Source organism: Mus musculus, chromosome 7, assembly GCF_000001635.26.
Source record: "Mus musculus strain C57BL/6J chromosome 7, GRCm38.p6 C57BL/6J".
Taxonomy (NCBI): Eukaryota; Metazoa; Chordata; class Mammalia; order Rodentia; family Muridae; genus Mus; species Mus musculus.
The window spans coordinates 120658143-120679414 of NC_000073.6; the positions used below are offsets into that span (position 1 = coordinate 120658143).

Below are 21272 nucleotides of genomic sequence, written 5' to 3' on the forward strand. Positions count from 1 at the left end.
TCTCGAAACACCAAAAAAAAAAAAAAAAAAAAAAAGATTGAGTTGTTTGAATACTAATAAAGTGAAGCCTGCTGTAAATCTACCGTCAGTGGTGCTTCTACAGTAAAGACCCTCCCCACCTTACTGTAAGTGTCTTAACCATCCTCTCACCATTGTGTGGTGACAGTGGGGTAGAGTCAAGTCTGGTTTTAGATACTCCCCCTGCGTGCATCTCAGTTGGCCCAGAATTCATTCTGATAGCATCTAAAAAGTAAACTTATGTGTAAGGGCTGTGTGAATCCTCGCTTACCCGCCTCTACCACCTTCTCTCTTGCATCAGAAAAGCTAGCCTGGGATAACATAAGAGCTCTTGTTCTACATAGTCCTGCCCTGTGCTATTATACTCAACATAACCTTAGGTTTTGAAATAATGACATGGAGAAAATACCAGAACAGCCCGGCATGGTAACAGATGCCTGGAGCAGCCCGGTGTTCTGGAGGCTAAAGAGAGAAGATGGGGAGTTTCAAGCAGCCTGGACTACATGGTCTCTCAGTACCACCACCACAGCCCCTCTTCCACAATAAATATGTTAACGATGACAGCATTTTGATTAATCCAGGCCTTTTACCATTGTGATACAAAACAAAGTGCAGCCTACCAGTGGCCATTCTTCCTGGTTTTGAATGGCAGCGGGGTTCTCATCTGGAGACCTTCTGTTTGCTTAGTTGCACATGTGATGCTGTTCACATTCAGAGTAAACACCGACTATCTCACAGTTAATTGGCTCATGAGGCTGTATTACAGAATTGCTGTCTTAGAATGGCTTGTCCATAAACTCTAAATATATGGTTTATCTATTTGGTGATAACATTATTTAACTCTCTGTGTTTTATTTAAGGCTGCAAAAAAGTTTGTTTCTGGCAAGAAGTCAATGGCAGCGAGTGGAAACTTGGGACATACGCCTTTTCTCGACGAGTTATAACACATGCGTGTATTTAAAGCTCAGCCCAGACCAGCAAGCACATCAAAGTCAGGTCTCTTAATAATTAATTAATGTTAATTCAACATTTTCTCAATGAAGTAAAAAAAAAAAAAACTTAAAAGCATAGTGACTCCCAGCTGTCCTAGTGTCAATAAAGCATTGTGTGTAAATGTTCTTCTTGCATTCTTTCTAAGCAGTCAGCAAGTATTTATTAAATGCTTTAAGGAAAACAATAATAGAGTAATTTTTGAGTTCGCCAATTACATCAATTAAGAAATTTCAGAAACTGTTAAAATTGAGGCTAAGCAGCTTTAAAAGTAAAAATTCCAGATTATTACTGGTGGCTTTTTAAAATAAAAACAACTTTAACACTTGAACAGCCTGGATTTTGCCCCATGTACAGTAAACCTGCGTTTCTGAAGAACATCCTCTCAGCTGGTTCCTTCATTTGTGTCTGACTCCTTCTGTCTCTTCCTTGCTTGTTTCAGTCCTGACATTCCCAGTAAAAGTATCACTGAGAGGGTGGGGGCAGGGGTTGTAATGTAAACAACTAGTCTAAAACCTCAAGGAAAACGGTACCTTACAAGACAAATGTTCAGCCATTCTGATGATTGGGCAGGTTCCTCTAGTGACACTGTAAAATCTGAGCAAGTGATGCTGGGCTCTGAGAACAGGTCTGCAGAGCCTGCCTGTGAGACCACAGCAAGTCCCGAGCTGCTAGTGGAAGAAGGCTTTTCTGTAGTCGGAGGAGAGCAGGTCATCCGTGTAGGAAATCTACAAATCAACACCATGGTAAGGCATAAAAATGGGATGTTTAAAAATAAAAAGTTCTATGGCCACAGATTTGCAAACCAATACCTAACCAAACTTTGATACCTGTTTACCATTGCCCTCCTCAACCTGTGCATAATCCTCCAGCCAGAAGGCATCTGAGGAGGAAGAATTGGCAGTGGAGGAGGACGAGGAGGAGATGGCTCTGTCTTGCTCCACCATTGCCCAGTATGGAGAAGGGGCCCTCAGTTCCTTCTTGTCATCCTTGTGAATGACTACATCCGAGTTAATGTCTCTGCCAACACTAATAGTGCGCTCCTTCTTTTCATACCCGTGCCATTCTGTGGAGATGGAGATCGGTGTCCTTACGGGGTGATTCCAGACTGACCGAGGGTACCTGTAATACTTGAGCTTTTTATCTAAAACCGCCTCTTCATGGTCATCCTTTACAAGAGACTCTCTTGCCGGCTCCGTTTTCTTTGGTGTGCTGAAATGAAGAGTGAATACAATGTCTTCTTACTGTCTTAACGGGTAGATTCCCTTATAGAAGATCTTACAAACTATTTGTCCCACAAGTTTAAAAAAAAAAATTATTTGGGGCTAGAAACATGACCCACATTGGGCAACTCACAACTGCCTGTAACTCTAGTTCCAGAGGACCCTACTCTCTCTTCTGGCCTCTGTGGACACTGTACTCACACACACACACACACACACACACACACACACACACACACATACACATACACAGAGACACAATTAAAACCATTGTTCTTGGGCTGGAGAGATGGCTCAGCGGTTAAGAGCACTGACTGCTCTTCAGGAGGTCTTGAGTTCAGTTCCCAGCAACCAGGTGGGGGGCTCACAACCATTTGTAATGGGATCTAATGCTTTCTTCTGGTGTGTCTGAAGATAGCTATGGTGTATGCATATACATAAAAAATAGATAAATCTTTTTAAAAAAAACTTTCTCTTTTGAGAAAATCTAAAAGCACAAACTACCTCCATTACTTTCTGCATCATTGTGTTAATGAAATGGATTCTTGATGTTTGAATACTTGCAAATTTATTATTTTATGTGTATGAGTGTTTTACCTGCATGTATATATATTGGTTACATGTATGCTGGTGCCCAAGGATATCAAATGAAATTGTCAAATTTGCTGAAACTGGACCTGTAGATAGTCAGTTCTTAACATTTAAAGTCCCCTAATACATTTTATAACTTTTCTTTAACTCATAAATTACAAACAAATATACTCAAATGAAATCAGGTTAGTACTTTCTAGTTCATTCCAGAGGCTGCGCACCCAACCTATTCCCCACATACAGTACACACACACACAGGAGACCCACAGCCTCCCCACCGTCCTTTAGAACACAGCTAGCCCATCCCCTGGTTTCAGACACTCATATCTAACTACCTCCTCCTCCCAAGTACTGGGGAGTTTTCTCTTTTAGAAATAGCATTTGAGCTGCAAGGATGTTTGTTAAAGACTCATTTTAAAGCGCCTTTTAATTTTTTTCTCAACCATAAATATAAATCCTGCCTTAAATTATTTGACCCTACTGTTATTTATATATTTATATTATACTATATTACATCTGAAGGGGGCAGCTGCTTTCCCACTCCAGCCTGTGCCATCACCACATGGGAACACAGTTCCATCTCATTTTTCAGGAGAAATCAAAGATACTGCCTGAATTGAAGTGCCTGGGATGTGTGTCTCCTGAGGAAATGGAGAGCTCTAACAGCTTTTTCATCAAATGAGGACAGAAGGAACTGTTTACTAAGAAGGCAGAGGCTTAGCCAGGTGTGGTGGCGCACGCCTTTAATCCCAGCACTCAGGAGGCAGAGGCCGGCAGATTTCTGAGTTCAAGGCCAGTCTGGTCTACAAAGTGAGTTCCAGGATAGCCAGGGCTACACAGAGAAACCTTGTCTCAAAAAACCAAAGGGGAAAAAAAAAGAAGGCAGAGGCTTGTAAAGGGCATTGTGCTGGTTGGGTTTCATCAACTTGACACTAACTTAGACATACCTGGAAAGAGGGAATCTTAGTCGAGAAAATATCTCCATAACCTTGGTCTGTAGGCATATCTGGAGTATTGCCTTAATGGATGGTATGGGTGGGCTCAGCCCTATGTGGGGGGTGCCACCCCTGGGTAGGTGGTTCTAGAAAGCCAGTTAGCAGCATTCCTCACATTCTCCAGTTCCTCCCCTGACTTCATTTGAATGATAGACTACAATGTGGAAGCAAAATAAACCCTTTCCTCTACAGATTTCTTTTGGTCATGGTGTTTTATCACAGTAATAGAAACCCTAACTAGACAGGTAAAAATGTTATTCAGAAAGTTACTGCAAGAGAGAAAAGAGGAAGTAGAACTCTCAGCACTGTGCGCATGCGCCTGTGGTGGTCAGCTTGACAAGCAGGTATCTTCCTCTATCATGCTCCACCTTTCTGAGAAAGGGTCTCATTGAACCTGCAGCTCACCAGTTGGACTCAACTGACTGCTGACCACCAAGCTCTAGGGGTCCTCTTGTCTGCCCTGCTGCCGCTGGAGTTAGGTGTGTTCCACACACTCAGCTTTTACATGGGTGCCGAGTACAGATGCAACGCCTCATACTTTTACAGCAAGCACTTCACCCACTAAGCCACCCAGTCCCATCTTAACCTATGTTTTCGGGCTAGACAGACTGCATTGGCACAGTGCAGAGAGACTTGGGCACAGAGTGCCCATTAATGACTGCTGATTCATTTTCTAAACTGAGTTGCCTTTATAACACTCCCTCATATGACGTCCTGCAGAATGTCCTTTGTAGAAGAATGTCATTCACTAAGCCCTGGCAGTGTCACCAAACCCTCCTCCCATAGCTGTTACCATTTGATAATTCTCACATTAAATCAGAACGTTGTGCCTCACAGGCCTGCGTTTCATAACATTGTCCTAAAGTAAACTACTTACTGTGGGATTGGAAATTTGGTCTCGGGGATCAAATCATACACATCTTGCCATTCCTGGGGTATTTCAAGAAAGCCTCGGTAAGCCTTAATTTGTAGCACTGTCCCTATGGTGATATTTTGCAAAAGCTTTAAAAATTCACGGAGCGTATATCCTAACACATTGGCATGTCCAACACTAATCAGAACATCACCTATAGAAGGGAAAGCAGATGAAATAATGGCTTGAAAAGAGCTGTACTGATCAGGAACTTTACTGAAATATTTTAAGGGTTCATATGTGAGTTCATCATGACCAAAGCAAACACTCTCTTCTGCCATGAGTGTTCTTAGCATGATAAAGATAACTTAAGTTTCTAAGTAGCTGTCTAATAGTATTCGGAGGACATTTCTGAAGTTCTTAGCTACACAGAGGCTAAACTCCAAACCATAAGCATAGAGAAATAAGTGCTGTTACTAATAGAGAGAAACCACTTTCCATTCTGCCTGTGTGGGATTACCAGGCCCTCCACAGCAAATAGGCTATAAGCACAAGGCTTCTGTTTAAATTTTCTGCCCCTTCCTAAATTAAATTGAGCAAATAACTGTATGATACATTAATTGGCTTGTATTAATTATGCTTGTGATATACGTATGCAGAACATCTGTTGATTCCAAGGAACCGAAACCTATGCCACTCTTGCCTCCACCTCCTAAGCATAGCCCACTAGAATTGGTTCAAAAGACTCAGGACAGGACCACAGGTGGCACGGGGAATCATGATTGTTGACCAAAGAACTTCTGAGTGTCCAGCAGGTGGAAAGAGGTCTATATCTCAACAACAAACTCCCAATTCCACAAAATGAAAGCTAAGAGAATGAGTTATTCACTTGTATGGACTTAACCACCCCACTGCCTGCTCCCTCCAGCCACCATGAAGACCTGTAAACTGGACCTGGTCACCAAGCATTCCTGCCTGAGTCACTAAACCTGCATTGGGATGACAGCAGTATCCAGATCTCTGCACCCTTTGCTCTCTCCCCATTTTCCCAGCCTGGTTCTCCAGATTTTCTGGCAATTCTGTCAGACATTGCCCTAAACCATGTGCCTTAGCAATGGTTTCCTGTTGCTTATAATAAGGAGCATGGGTATTAATATCCAGCAAAGCCTATAAGGAGGAGTGCAGAAAGTTTGCTCTTAAAGGACAGATTCACACTGGGGACATTTTTAATTTTCAGTGCTTCTCAGTGGAGAGCAGATCAAGTCTTGAGGGTATCATTGGCATGGGCAAGGCCATGTCAAGGACCCCAATACCCATGGAACTGGCAAAGCCTTCCCCAGATGAAGCTCAGAAGCATGCCAAAGCCTTCCTTTGCTCCAAGTATGAACGTGTTGACCAGTGTGCAAAAACTAGCAACTACAGCTTTCTCATCTTGGATAACTGCAACCTGACACTGCTCATTTACATAGGCCTCCTACTGAGACTGGCTAACTCCTCCTCATCCTCCTCGTGCAGTACAAAGGCAGTACCCTCCATTAAAGTGAGTACAGCCATCCGATCCCAGCTTCTCTGTGTCTCTGGTCCCCTCAGTATCTGTAGTATCTTCGTTCCTGTATTGCCCCGTCTGTGTGTGAAGCTAGGAGCCCCCAATAACCTTCATTCCAAGACACTGAAGCCCAAGTTTGGAGAGAAGGGTCAGGAGACTGATGATGCGTTACTGTATCCCAATCAGGAATTACACTGATCCTGAGCTGGTGTCCAAGCGTTGCCAGGGTCACATTTCTCTAGTGCCAGATCCTGTTCTAGGAAGTCTGAGGGATCCTCCTACATTGAATTTGAGAAGTAGATGAGAATAAAACCAGCCACATGCTGAGCTGGACACAGTCATGCATCCTTGTAAAACCAGTACTCAGAAGGCTGAGGCAGGAAGATGGAAGGTTCAAGGCCAGCCTGATCTACGTGGTGAGACTGTCTCAAAAAGCAAGACATAAACAGAAGCATGTCCTGAAGCTAACTTCAGAATTCAGCAAGGTGGCCGGGGCGTGGTGGCACATGCCTTTAATCCCAGCACTTGAGGCAGGTGGATTTCTGAGTTCGAGACCAGCCTGGTCTACAGAGTGAGTTCCAGGACAGCCAGGGATACACAGAGAAATCCTGTCTCAGAAAAAAAAAAAAAAAAAGAATTCAGCAAGGCTTCTCTCAGAGCTACCTACCTTCAGGCTGCTCAGTATGAAACAGCTGCTCTTCCTCTGAGGTTAATTACAGTAACAAACTTACCCTCTTAGAATGAGCAGTGCGCCTGATGTTAAAAGGGGTGTTTATAGCTAAAAACTACAGCTTGGTGTCCCCACTGCTTAATTATGTTGTAAGAGAGTGACTTCTATCAGGAGGAAAGAAAATAAACAGCTGAATTCCCTGACTATTCTGGCTTTAAACCAAATGTGTCAGGGTATGAATGTGATTGTTGTCAGGAGACAGATAACGCCTTTCATAGATACCAATTTAGTCCTGATGAACACCAACTTCATCATGAACTTTTTTCTACTTTAATAGACTGTAGGAAAGACACTGTATAGACCTGTTTAGATTGCAGGTATTTAAATTAACTGTGCAGCAACCACACCACTACTGGAAGATGGGTCTTTTTCTCTGTTCCATCTAGGATGTAAGTTGTACACACTTTGTGTGATTACAATCACATTTTTGGGGGTTGGTGGTTTTTGGTTTTTTGGTTGGTTGGTTGGTTTTTGGCTCTCCGCTGTTAACAACCATAGGACCTGCACATGGAGAGGAATTAAGAAAATGTAGATGAATAAATGAATCCATGGGTATGATTCATATTCATGGGTATGGCTAACTGAATAAGTGAAGCCAGTGCATGGCTAATGTTCACTGTCAACACTGTGATAATATGATAATATGTTAAAACTATAGTAAGAGCTTAAAGCTTTGTGTATCAAACAGCCACAGAAAGCCAGCATCAAATTAGCAAATCAAGATTAAACACCAAAGACAAAGAACTTTAGTGTGTGTGAGTGAGAAATCACAGGGAGGCAGCTGCCAAAGACAGCGAAGCTCATGATCACTGTCAAAATCATGGAAAAGCAGACTTTGAAACCTAGACACTGAGTGGTAACTGATGGTCATGAAAACATGTGGTAGCCAAATATCTGCACTGAAATCTCACTGCGTTCCAGGAGAGCCAGCCCTGCACAGAGAGACTCTTTGAAATTAAAAATCTTTTTAAAAATTTAAAAAACTCACTTCTGCTCATTAGGCCACTGGTAACATGGTATGAGGTTCATTTCATAGGAGGTCATGGGTTCAAATGTGGCCTTTGAGCACAATCCTTATATTTGGGTTTGCTTCCCCTGCCCCATATATGTACATACATACATGCACACACAATTACATATATATACACATTATATACATCACATTATATACATATACATCATATACATATACATATACATATACATATACATATACATATACATATACATATACATATACATATATACATAGTTTGGTTTGTATTTGGAGGTCTTTTCAGGCATGGGCTCCTGTAGCCCAGGACACCCTGGAGTGCCTCCTGACCCTTCTGCAGTCACCTGCCAAATGCTGGGGTGACTAGCATGAAGTCCCTAATTATCTCTACAGTCCACAGATTATCTCACTTCCTGAAGTGCCCAAACTCCACTATCTACATTCCAGGAATGTTGCAGACATTTTGAATAACAGGAGTGCAAATGGTTTGTATAACACCTGGGAAAGATATTCACTGTTCATTCCTTAGGTGTGGACACAATAAATGGGTCACAGTGTGGGTAAGTCACAATGGATTAAAAATCGAACTTAAGGCTGAAGAGACAGCTCTGTGTTATGAGCAATTGTGACTTTTCCAGAGGACCTGAGTTTATTTCCAGCACCTGTGTCAGACAGCTCACAACTGCCTGTAACTCCAGCTCCAAGGGCTCTGATGCCCTCCGAACTCCACAGCCATACACTCGTGTGCACAGGATCACACACACTAATTAACCATTAAAACAATTTTCAAAGAGAGCTCAGAGAGCTCACTAGTTGGAGCCTCGTCATGAGATTCTGTGTCACATTCAGGTGTCAGTAATACCATATTTATATGCTGATTTAGATAACCAGTATGTCCCCTAGGCTCAGTTATTTAAACAACTTGTCTCCCAGTTGTTGGAGCCTTGTTGGAGGAATTATGCCACTCGGGGCGACCTTCGAGAGTTTATAGACCCACCCCACCTCCAGTTTGTCCTCTGTTTTCTGCATGTGGTCGGATGTGACCTCTCAACCTCCTGCTCCAGTCCCCTGCCACCCTACGTCCCCTGCCATCTAGAAGCACTTCTCTTCCATACACATATTGTTCAAAGACAGCTCGAGCCGAGGCAATGCTCAGTGGGCCTGACAAGCAAGAGGGCCACAGTTCAGGTACCCAGTGCCCATGCACATGTCTGGTGCATGTGACGGCCCACCTGGAATCTAGTGCACACTGGCTAGTGACATTAGCTCACCTGCAGACTCCAGGCTCACATGAGAAACTCCACCTCGATACATATGATAAAGAAAGACCCCCCCAGCACCAATCTGGCACTCTCTATATCACTCACACATATACATGCAGAAAAAATAATTTTAAAAGACAACTAGCTCTAGAGAAGCCATGAGAATGAGAGCTAATTGGCATGTTTCTAGAGTTCTTGTTTTCATAGCTCTTCACAGCATTTTACCAAATCCTAACAACCTACAACAAAGATGGGGCTCTCCCAATCTAGATAAGAGGTCCCTGAGGCTTGAAATACTAAGTGACTTTGACAAGGCAACAAGGTGACAGTTCTTGGACCTGATTTCAGAACAAGTAGCCTGAAGTGGTTTTCCCTCATCCTGCTATGCATCCTTGACTCCTAGGCACAGCACCAGAGGCCAAAGCCAACACTGGTAAAACCATGTCTTGCATTGGATAGAAAACATGTTCCCCCAGAGACCTAAGAAGTGAGGTGATTTTGATGAGGTAGAGCCTTAGGCTTGGAGGGGTTAAATTCCAGAACCAGGGCAAGCTCCTATGCGGCTGCATACTTTGCATAGTAGGTCAGTGCAGAATGCTCCCCAGGGGGGCTGAGAAGGTGCAATGAGATCACGTGTCTCCAAAGACATACTGGTTATCTAAATCAGCATATAAATATGGTATTACTGATACCTGAATGTGACACAGAATCTCATGACGAGGCTCCAACTAGTGAGCTTATGATTAGCACTTCCCTGGAAAGAAGTCTCCATGCACAGTCTAGGGTGGTGAGGTGACTCCGAGCCACTGAATGAAAATGAACCTGACGAGGAAGATTCTACCACTAAGCTCTAGTCTCCTCAGCCGCAAAAGGACGACAGTAAGAACATGTCCTACTCAGAGTGTCATTAAAAGCCAAATAGATATCGTGTGACTGGAGTATATGAGTGGCGGCAACTGGGCCATGGGAAGACTTCAGGGTCAGGCTGACTCTCTGAAGGCAGGTGGGAAGGAGGCACAAGGGAACCACGGTCACCTGGCTGGAGGATTCCATCACTGGCTGCGGCCCCTTTATTGATGAGGTGGCTAATCTGGAGGTAGGGTCCATTCTGGATGACGACCAGGCCCAATCCCAGGTTGCCCACAGTGAGTTTGGTCTGAATCACTTTGTTCAAGCTGCTTACAGACGCCTTGGCCTTGGAGAGTTGTTCTTTTTCTAAGAGAACAAAGGGGATTTGTTTCAGTGACTTATCAAGACAACACCAGCATGGCAGTGGTGCTTCGGAGCCATGAAACTAGACTTCAGGAGCCCTGTCGCAGTCATCCTGGTCTTCGGTTTCCCCTTTGGGAAAATGAGTGTTGAAAAGTATGTGGAAGCTAAACAGGACAGGTAAAGGGCTGTTGTACGGTCTAGTACAGCATTAATAAAACCATTACCACCATCCATTCACTTGACAGTGTTTACTGATACAAGCAGTGTGCTCAGGCCCTGGATTAACTATGGGGACCCAGGTGGGCTAACTGCCCTTGTGGCTCTTACAGACTCATAGAAGACACAGCTGTCAGTCAGCCAGGTAAACACAAATTGGATGCTAAATAGAAAGGTCCAGAGAGCTCTGAACACAACAGGGACCTAAATTTCACATAGGGACAGGGACCAGCTTTCCCTGAAGGAGTAAATATGAATCAGAGTCAAAGTACCAACCAGCGGGGTAGAAGGGTCTAAGGCAAGAGGAAACCAGCCTTCGTGGGGCTGCCTGGAGCAGCATTGGCAGGTGGGGGAGGCCCACGGCCCGGCGATGGGCTGCTATCCAGGTCTACCTTAAGGAAATCTTGGAAGCAATTTAAGCTGGACATGATCTCAGGTTGTCATGGTTTTGAATAAAATCACCATCCTGGCTGCTGTGTGGAGCCCAGAATGGAGAGAAGAAGTAAAAGCAGACTGCAGTCCCTCAAGCATCTCACAGCCTGGCAGTAGAAATGGGCAGTGGTGGAACCACACAGCATCTGGGAGGAAAGACAGCATTCTGTACCACACGCAGCTCCTTCTGCAAGGGCTAGTGATGCTCTGAGATTCGCCAGGCCTCGGCCGAGTCTGTGTGTCTGGGGCATTTCCAGGATCACTGTTAAGATGGGCTTCTCAGCTTCCCGTGTCCAGTGGTAGGGACTCAAGAGGCTCACGGCAGTTCTCAAAGCAGATACCTTTGTTGGATAACTCCAACAACCTCAGTTGGAGAACTGAAGCTTACAAGTTAAATGTACTTATTAAGTAATCTTATTTCAAACAAACAAACAAACAAAATAGCAGTGGGATGGATGAGACGGCTCATCTGGTTAAGGCAGTCAAGCTGGACAAACTGACTTCAGTCCCCGGGGCTCACACGGTAGGAAGAGAGGACTCACACAAGGTCTCCCCGAAACCCCATACACCCAACAAAATATCATTTTAAAAGTTTAAAGAGAGAAGAGTGAAAGAACTAACTCAAAAATATCTTTACACATGGTTCCATGTTTAGTCACTGTCCATGGAAAAACTTCTAGAAAACAACAAAGCTACAAGAAATGGGGGTGAATAAAGGGCGATTAAGGGGAGTGAACATGTTCTCTTGTTTGAGTGTGGTAGTGGTCAAGAGTATTACATACTTGTGGAAACTCATAGAGCTGTCCACTAAAAAAGAACATCGCACTGCATGCAAAGTTATATCTCCAACAAACAATGGTGAGAGACTCCGACGTGTGGCTGACTGCCCATTTTACAGGAAAGGCAAATCTAGGAAGGCTTGGAACCCAAGGCATCACCCTCGTCCTGTTTCCCCGTTTACCATTTTTGCTTTTGAGAGAGCCCTTTTCCATTGCTCAGAGCAGGGCTCTCTTGATCCTCCCAAAGCCTAGGCTGGAATCTGTCCCAACTTCCAACAGTTTGGAATCCTCGAGACCCCAGATGAGGACCTCAGGCCACGGGGAATCCTCGATCCGTCCATCTCTTCGAATGGCCACCAGGGGGCGCTGCAAGGCTGCTTCCCAGATTTTGGGCAGCCCCGTAGTTGCCACACGGCTTCAGTAGACCCTGGAAAATGTGGCAAGAGTGAAAACTACTCCAATGTAGAGTATGAAAATTATATGGAAAACTTTTTTTCTGCAGGAATGAGCAGAGTGCCAGCTTCACACAAGCCTCTTCATTCATTGTGGGAAAACACTGGAGACAGAGTGAGAGTATAGAGGGGAGAGGGCCTCCATATGTGAGCAACAAGGCTGGGAGACTATAGAAGATCCCGGAATCCCCTGAATGGTGGTATTCAAACGTTGTTACATCAACAGCTCTAACTGCCGTGCCAGTGTACTTTACTCATGTGTGTTCTACATGAGAAAGGGCCAAGAATGGCCTGAAAACAGTGAGTCACTATTAGAGACAGATTATTGCTTCCTTTCATTTCCTAAAAATAATTCCTCCTCCCCCACAATTCACTCATACAACAAAAATCCACTGGAAGCCACGGTGTGGCTTGCGGGGATGCTGAGGACAGGAAAGTAGACGAGATGGACAGAAACTTTACCCTCCTGGAAACTGAATTTCCTTTTTTTTTTTTTTTTTTTTTAATCCCCCACTCCCCACAAGACTGTGTGTAATCTGTGTAGCCCTGGCTGTCCTGGAACTCACTCTGTAGACCAGGCCTCTACTGCCTCTGCCTGCCAAGTGCTGGGGTTAAAGGCACAAGACACCACTGCCTGGCTAGAACTTTTCTTTCTCTCCTTCTGCCCTCCTCTTCTTCCTCTCTTCCTCCTTCCTCTCCTCTTCCTCCCCCTCTTCTTCTTTGAGACATGGTTTTGTGTTTTGTTTTGTTTTGTTTTGTTTTGTTTTAATGTATCATTGGCTGTCCTGAAACTCAAACTCATAGAGATCCACCTGCCTCTGTCTCTAAAGTGCTGGATTAAAGGCTTGTGCCAGCATTGACCAGCTTGGAAATTGTATTTTTAACATAGATGAAGGAGAGAATTTTAGGAAAGTACAGATTATGGAAGACAAATTTTAGAAGATAAAATAGTATAATGAAGCGGATCACCACTCTGATGGAGGAAAAAATTAACCACCTTGCCCTGGGGCACTCTGTCCTGTAACAAATGGTTACCAAACACCTATTGAAAGTCTGGTGCTGTGCCAAGACTTTTAGGGTGAGCCTGGGTAGGTCTCAGCTTAGTCTTCTGTTTCTCTAGCTCTGCCCAAACAATAAACCAGGACGGATTTTCATTGGCTATACCCCTTCCTGCAGGGTTTTGTGCAAAGGGAACCTCCTGCTGCATTTCTTCTGATAGACCACCCTTTTCTTTTTCCAGTTTGGCTGGAATCCATTCAGGTGCCAAGTATATTTTGTCACAAAGTGCACCCTTTATCTCCATCTTCCTGCCAGGAGAGAGTGATTAGAAATGTGGGAATAGGGCTGGTGAGATGGCTCAGTGGGTAAGAGCACCCGACTGCTCTTCCGAAGGTCCGGAGTTCAAATCCCAGCAACCACATGGTGGCTCACAACCATCCGTAATGAGATCTGACTCCCTCTTCTGGAGTGTCTGAAGACAGCTACAGTGTACTTACATATAATAATAAATAAATAAATCTTTAAAAAAAAAAAAAGAAATGTGGGAATAATTCCCATCAGTGATCTTTCCTTCTCGAGTAGAAAAATGCTTTAGAGTGGATACTAGGGTTGTCCTGACTAAAAGAAATGTGTGATACAAAATTCAAGAGCTGTGCTTTCCTGATTTCCTTTCAGAGCTAAGTAAACTTCTCCTCCATCTCCTGATGCTGCTCGAAGGCCTTTTGCTCAGGACCCCATGTCCCTTGAGCAGCTAGTGGCCAGTGCAGGGTTATCACAGGGCTCCCAGCAAGCCTAGCTGTGGCCCTGCCATGGATACTCTATAGTCTCTGATTTCTCTGCTCAGTTTTGTTTCTTTTCTATCTCCACCCAGAGATATGGGGACCAACAGCAGTCTCTAATAACTCCTTGTAACTCAACCTCTTTCCTAGAGAACCCAACCCACAGCATCAAGAGCTAGAGATAACCTGGAGTATAGATGCTAAGAAACGATTCGGGATCTGGACCACCCAGTGGAATGATGGCCAATCCTTAGGAGAACTTAGGGAGTTTTGGGGATGGGAAAACTCTGAAATTCGTAATATTTCTTTATAAATGGTATGGCATAACAGAGGAAGAAAACGCACTAACATGGATCCTGGACACAAAACAAAACATTCACTGGGCCACGAGTCGTCAGCAGTAGCAATCCCTAGAAAAACAGCAAACGGCTGCCACAGGGACAGGGAGCAGTGCTTGGCACTAAGCTAACGTCTGGGCATCACAGGCCTGTCTTACAGGACATGGGTGACAACTGCAACTTGAAAGCTAGAAATGAGGGTCTAAGCTACCCAGCACATACGTCACATGAGAGGTTCTGACAACAGGTTAAGAGGGATTATAGGTGAGTGGGAGGATGTGATGAGAGGCTCCAATTTGCCTCAAGATGGCAGTGCCCTCATCCAGTAAGAGGGCCACCCAGGTCCTGCAGGAGATGCTTGCAGACCCAAAAAGAAGCAAGTCAAAATTGAGCACTAAGCCATAAAAAGAAATAAGCTTTTTGTTTCTTTTTTGAGACAGTCTCTCTGTGCTGCCCAAGAACTTGTGGTCCCCCTGCCTCAGCCTACCAAAGACAAGGACTGCAGGTATAGTCCCTATACCTAGCCTTCTATATGCTTTACAAAAAAATTTTTCTTGGTTTGATATGTAGGTACACATCTTTTTGTTGTTGTTGTTGTTTTAAGATTTATTTTTTATAGTATATATAAGTACACCATAGCTGTCTTCAGACACACCAGAAGAGGGCATCAGATCTCATTACAGATAGTTGTGAGCCACCATGTGGTTGCTGGGATTTGAACTCAGGATCTTCGGAAGAACAGTCAGTGCTCTTAGCTGCTGAGCCATCTCTCCAGCTCCTGTAGGCACACATCTTTAATTCCAGTGTTCAGGAGGCAAAAGCAGGTGTGTTTGTGAATTTGAGGCTAGTCTTGTCTATACAGTGAAATTTGGGCCAACCAGTGCTATATTTCATAAAAGGATTTATTACATTTATGTGTGTATACATGGACATGTGTAGATGAGCATGCATTGTCCTGGTCAGGATGTAGAGGTCAGAGGAGTTGGTTCTTTCCCTCGACCATGCTGATCCTAAGCATTGAACTCAGGTCCTCAGGACCCATAAGCAAGCACTTTTCTACTGAGCCATCTCTCTGGCTTGCATCTCATTACAGTAGGAGAGTTTCGTCAAATCCAGGTAAGCATGTCCCAAGAATGGGGGATATGAAGGGAATTCAAATCACTGGACCAACGTGGTTCTTTTTCCTGTAGTCAACTTTATTAGAAGATGTCGAGGAACTGAAAATTTACTAGGCAGACATGGTACCACATACCTGCCATCCCAGCTCTTGAAAGACAGAGGCAGGGTATAAATTCCATACCAGCCTGGTCTACCTAAGATCCTGTCAAAAGGCCAGGGTGGTGGCACTTGCCTTTAAATGACCCCAACATTCAAGAGGCAGAGGCAGATGGGTCTCTGAGCTCAAGCCCAGCCTGGTCTACAGAGCAAGTTTCATGACAGTTAAGGCTACACTGAGGAAACCTCAAACCCAAAACCCAAAACACTTTATGACGACCAGGTTACACACTTCATGACAACCAAGTTACAGAATAAACTACAAGATGCACTTTGTAATACAGGCGCTCCCTCAGGGCAGAGGGACTGGTCCCCAGCTATGGAGAGGGTTGTAGGTTGAGTGATCTGATAGAAGTCTTTTAAGGGCATTTATGTATGTTTCCTTACTTGTGTAGACTATCTATTTGGTCAGCAGGCTACAGGGATCCTCCTGTCTCTATTTCCCCAGTGGAGGGTGGGGGGTGTGTGTGGGGGGGTCATAGGCACTGTGCCTGGGCTCACATGGGTTCCAAGCAAGACCTCCTGCTTGTACAGCAAGCACCTTACTGACCGAGCCATCTCCCAGCCCTCTGCTGTCTTCTTGATGAACCAGCCTTGGCTGAATAAGCTGCTTTCCCCCAAGACAATGCCCCCTTCCCGGGGTAGCTAGCACCTAATACCTAGTCGGTACTAGAAGACTTAGTCCCTTTGTCCTCTTCCCGGGGTAGCTAGCACCTAATACCTAGTCGGTACTAGAAGACTTAGTCCCTTTGTCCTGACAGAACTCCAAACACCCACCCTAGCTTGAGAGCTCTCTATCAGTCTGTCAAAACCTCCTGGGCCTGTAGCTGACTTCGGATTAATTCCACTTCCTTCCTTCCCCCCACAGGAATTGGTCCTAAGAGAGCTCCCTAATAAATGTCCTACACACCACCGATCAATAACTTTTCATCTTGGAGACAGTTCTGCGAGAACCAACCTACCAGACAAATTGCCATTTGATCCCTGGGTGTAAGCTAACCTCTGGATTTGACTGTTGTCTTCTCCCACCCTAAGAATCCCAGGCACAAATATGCAACATAGCTGCCACTCTCTCGGCCCACGCAGTAAACCTGACTGAGAGAGGAAGTGTGTTCATTATCCTGTCAGGCCAAAGATGCTCCTTCAAGTGCAGAGTAATGGCACGGTTTCTTCCCGTTTTCCCTGAAGTCCCATCTGGAGTCAGCTTCTTCCGAGCTGAGTCCTACCATCTATCACAAGAAAGCACGCCACAGTCTCATCCCTTTAACAGCCACCGTATGGCTATTTCTGTCTTTAGCCTGCCAGCACAGAGCCCTCCTGGGGGCCGTCTATGTTCTTCTGGGTCTCCAAGGACTCTCCACCGTAAGGGGCATGGTGGCTCATCTCCGAATAGAAAGATCCCAGCTGTTTACTCAGGTGAGTGATGAGATGCCTCTGCTGCACACAAGGTCTGTTCAGGAGGAGAGGAAAAAGAGGCTCAAAGCAAGGACATGGACTTCTCAGTTCAAGTTAGCAGCAGGGCTGGAATTAGCACATACTTCTCCATCATTTTGCTCTCCCCCCACCCCACCCCCTCATTGCCCCTCAGTTTTGCTTCTGTTAAAATGTAGGTAGAGCTGTAGAGAAGGGAACTGTGTTGTCCTGTTACTGCAGAGACATGGGACTCTGAATTATCAGCGCGATTGGAGACAAACAGAGCGTGCGGCTAAAATGGGAAGTGGTGGGAACTGTGTGAGCACTGTGCTTGCCTCCTAATTACTATGCCTGTCTTACTTGTAGGAAAAGACCAGGTGAATCGCTGTTATCTACAATGATACGAAACCCCTGGAGAAGGATGGAGAATGTTTTTTAATCCTTCTAACACACATACACTCATACACACCCACGCAAGCACACACGAATACATACACACACACATGTACACACATGCACACACACACATTTTAATCACAGGTCTAGAATCTTGAATAGAAGAATACATATACTTCAAGATGTCCTGGTAAATACTGTTGGGGTAAAAGGAAGAATTTATACATTTTTTTTTCAAACTCAAGAATTAAAGTATCGTCATCCCACAGAGCTGGAGTTAAAACAGTCGCAAACTGTTCCAACATTTGGCCTTGATCAGTTATGAACATCAATGGGTATTAGTCAGGAATCCTCTCTGTTATAGTTACAGCTCCTTTTATTCTGGACAATCAAAACAGCAGATAAGCCAAAACTAAGCCGGGCGGTGGTGGCACACGCCTTTAATCCCAGCACTTGGGAGGCAAGGCACAGGCAGGCAGATTTCTGAGTTCGAGGCCAGCCTGGTCTACAAAATGAGTTCCAGGACAACCAGGGCTATACCCTGTCTTGAAAAAACAAACAAACATAAACAACAACAACAACAACAACAAAGCCAAAACTATGGCTCCTTAGAACTTCCCCAGTCTTTAGAACAAGAAAGGGAAGAGCTACTGCAGCAACTGATAGGCATTCTATCTGGATCCCCAGGAAACATGAATTACCTGAGTCAGTGTCAATGGCAGAGGAAAAATAAATTATGTAATTAAATATGCACTTTTAAAAAAATACTTGCCCCAAGAGACCAATGTTTGGGCTGAAAAGTCTTTAGACCAGCAATCAACTCCATTTTCCCCAATCTACGTGGTGGCACTGGTGCCCATTACGAAAGGATGCTGGATTTGGTGGAATTTGAAACCTCCTGAGTTTTGTGGACATGTAGGCATCCCAAAAATAGAGACAAAAGTCGCTCTTCTAGGTCTTTCTAGAGATAGCTTAGGTGGTACTTAAGTAGAAAAATCATCTCCATTTGCTCTATGGAGTGCTAAGAAAGAGATGGATATAAAGTCAGGGTTAATGGTGATTTAGCAGAGAGCCACGGTGGAAGGAAACCTCCAGGGGGTAGCAAAATCGTAGACAAATCCTGTTATTATAACAATTCATATTATTGTTTCCTGTTTATGCACTAAATCTAAGGCTCTCCCCACAACCTTACTCTGTAAATATCACTAAACACCTGGTAGGGGCAAACTAACAAACATTTCAGGTTATTCTTCATCGCTTTCTCTGTTATCAGCAAGTTCTTCCTTCTGTCTGCAAAACACACACATCTGCTCATTTTTCTCTTTCTTGACTACCATAACTAAAAACCACAATTCTCTGTCTTAGACTGCGGGGCCATTTCTGGTGTCCCTACATTCGCTGCCCCTCCCCCCATTATAATCTATTTATACCACAGATCTTCACAAACCAAATAAGGTCATGTCACTATCCTGGTCGAAAATCCTCCAGTTCCTTCCCATTGCATCTGGAACAAAATCCAAATACACATTTGGTGAATTTAAAGACAGGATCTCCCTGTTTAGCCTAGGTTGTCATGGAACTGGTGTCTTTCCAGCTTCCGCTTCCCGAGAGCTGGGATTCGTAGGCGCGTGCCCACCCCGAATGCCACCTCTGGCCTCTGCCTACCTTTTCTCCTGCCACTCACTCTCTAGTCACACGGGCCGTTCTGCAGGTCCCTGAACCTGACATCCACTTTCTCTCTCCCCAGTGACTGTTTCCTTGTCTCTGGAACAGTCTGCACCTAATTCTCACTGGACAAATCTTTAAGATCTCAGGGGTCTCCGACCCGAACCACCGTAGCAGCCCCGAGCGCCGGGCTGAGCCGACGCCCCCTCGGGAAGGCTCTGCAGGGCAGTCCTGGGCGCCGCCGGCCGGCGCGCGGTTTCGCTTCCGGGTGAGGGGCGGGCGGGCCGAGCAGTTCCGGGGCGGGCGGCGGCTGCGGGTCCCGGCGCGGAGGGCGCGAGCGCGCGGCGCGGGCCGAGGGCCGAGGGCGGCGGCGCGGGGACCCCGGGGCCCGGCGGCCCATGGGGCGCGAGGAGTGAGGCCGCGGCCTGCCCTGCGGTGGGGGGTGGGGGGAGCGGGGCGGGGCGATGGATAAACTGACCATCATCTCAGGATGTCTCTTTCTGGCCGCCGATATCTTCGCCATCGCCAGCATCGCCAACCCGGACTGGATCAACACCGGGGAGTCGGCGGGTGAGCGGCGTGCGCGGGCCGGGAGGGTGGCGGTCCCCCGGGTCGGCGATCCCGAGGGTTAAAGGTCGGCGCCGGGGTGGGGGGGCCGGCGGAGGCTGTTTGCCGTGGCTCCCCCTTTCCCCTTTGAAGTGTCTGTGGTTATAGTCTTTGCTTTATTTTTAGGCCTGGGGGGAGCTATAATAATACTAATAATAAACTTCATTTTATGGAGCATCTTTCATTCCAGCGCATCTCACGCACACACGCGCGCGCTGGAGATATCTTAATAGTAGTTAGAAAATTAAATAACACATTAGAGTCGCAGGCAGCCCCAGAGGCAGTGCCTGCTGGAACGTTGGCGCTGGAGGCGGGTGTCTGTGTGTGTGTGTGTGTGTGGGGTGTCCTCAAGAAAGAGGCGGGCATCTTTCCGAAGGGTATCCCAGGTGAATGCGCTGGCAGGGTTCTCAGCTCCAGCCCTCCCTTGCTTCTCTCTTTCTCACCTAGACCTGCGAGACCAAACCTTTAATTAATGTACACAGCTGTCAGGAGAACTGCTCAGAATTAAGGAACGGTCTTGTATTTGAACTGCTTGTTCAGCGAAGGTGAAGGGGAATGAGGAGTGGGACCCTTCAAATGATTTCTTATAAAATGTATCGTTGTGCTGTCAAACTTCTTAAGTGCCGCATAGGGTTCTCAATTTATCCAGCAATATTTTTAGCTCTTAAAACAAAACAAAACAAAACGGTAGCTGGGACATTTGTTGCTTTCTTCTTCCTCTCTAACCTAGACCTAGTAACACAAAATCATGCTGCCAGATGTACTGGTTATTAACATAACACTGAAGAATTCCACTTGTCTTGGCTGTAGAGTTTTAGCAGAGCTGTTAATTGTAACACATAAAAAGAGAGTTTGGGAATCATGTGGAGTTTGGTAATACCTGTGGGCTGTTTCTGAAAGTGTTGCTGACTCCAGACAGTGTACTTGACTATATGTGTGAACAGACATTCAGTTCATTATCACCGTTGTTTTTACTCTGACTGTATGTGTAGAGACTCCTTTGTGAGACTTTCTAAGTATCACATGCTTAGGAGCAAAGAAAGGTTCGCACTGTTGAGTAGAGAGATCCTTATTGGAAAAAGATCTTTTAGGTGGAATCCCTGTAGGTAGTGGCTGGAATGCCCACGAGCAAGGCAAGGCAGCTCGGGGAAGGGAAGTGCTACTATACATTATATAAGAGCAGAACGGTGCAGCCTTCCAGAGCTGATGTTGCAAAGGCCACTCGAGAGAAAGCAAGAGGAGAATAAATACAGCACTCAGATTTGGAGTTGAAGTCTTTGCCTGTGAGTTGGCAAAGACATGAAAGGGACAGTAGCCCAAAGTTTGCAGAAAGGGAAACTGTCTGAGAAAGGGAAGCAGCTGCAGAGAGAGTGCGAACGGTAGGCTTGTCCAGCTCTGTGCGTGGTGGCTGTGGCTGTACCGTGTGGCAACCTTCCTGCCCCACTGATCCTTTGACACTGGTGAATTTTCTAAATAAGGATAGTGAATAGATAGTGAGCTTTCTAAAT

The 21272-nt window shown here is 45.3% G+C and overlaps 3 protein-coding genes across 7 annotated transcripts in view; 2 read left to right on the top strand and 1 right to left on the bottom strand.

Annotated features, from left to right (window-relative positions):
• The window catches only part of Uqcrc2 (ubiquinol cytochrome c reductase core protein 2), a 24335-nt gene extending 22954 nt beyond the window's left edge, over positions 1–1381 (top strand). The window contains exon 14 of the mRNA NM_025899.2: positions 879–1381. Coding sequence (NP_080175.1) covers positions 879–962 — 84 coding nt within the window. The 3' untranslated portion in view covers positions 963–1381. The remainder of the gene's footprint in view (positions 1–878) is intronic.
• Pdzd9 (PDZ domain containing 9) lies at positions 761–19420 on the bottom strand. Of its 4 annotated transcripts, none has more exons than XM_011241886.2 (5): positions 19159–19420; positions 12024–12268; positions 10238–10417; positions 4695–4884; positions 761–2220 (listed from the first exon to the last, which is right to left on the bottom strand). In XM_011241886.2, the coding sequence occupies exons 2-5, from the start codon at positions 12052–12054 to the stop codon at positions 1821–1823; spliced, it is 801 nt and encodes a 266-aa protein (XP_011240188.1). In that variant the 5' UTR covers positions 12055–12268; positions 19159–19420; the 3' UTR covers positions 761–1820. The 4 variants fall into 4 exon arrangements, with proteins under 4 accessions (XP_011240188.1, XP_006508214.1, NP_001035226.1 ...); XM_006508151.4 differs by lacking the exon at positions 19159–19420 and having other exon boundaries at positions 1145–1736; positions 2065–2220; positions 12024–12239; NM_001040136.2 differs by lacking the exon at positions 19159–19420 and having other exon boundaries at positions 1154–2220; positions 12024–12201.
• A 57-nt stretch (positions 19421–19477) lies between these two features.
• Mosmo (modulator of smoothened) overlaps positions 19478–21272 on the top strand; it is a 57235-nt gene continuing 55440 nt past the window's right edge. Inside the window, exon 1 of one of the 2 annotated variants that reach the window (NM_001164580.1) lies at positions 19478–19728. In NM_001164580.1, the coding sequence (NP_001158052.1) occupies positions 19623–19728 (106 nt within the window). In that variant the 5' untranslated portion in view covers positions 19478–19622. The remainder of the gene's footprint in view (positions 19729–21272) is intronic. The other variant, XM_006507689.3, reaches the window with a different exon arrangement.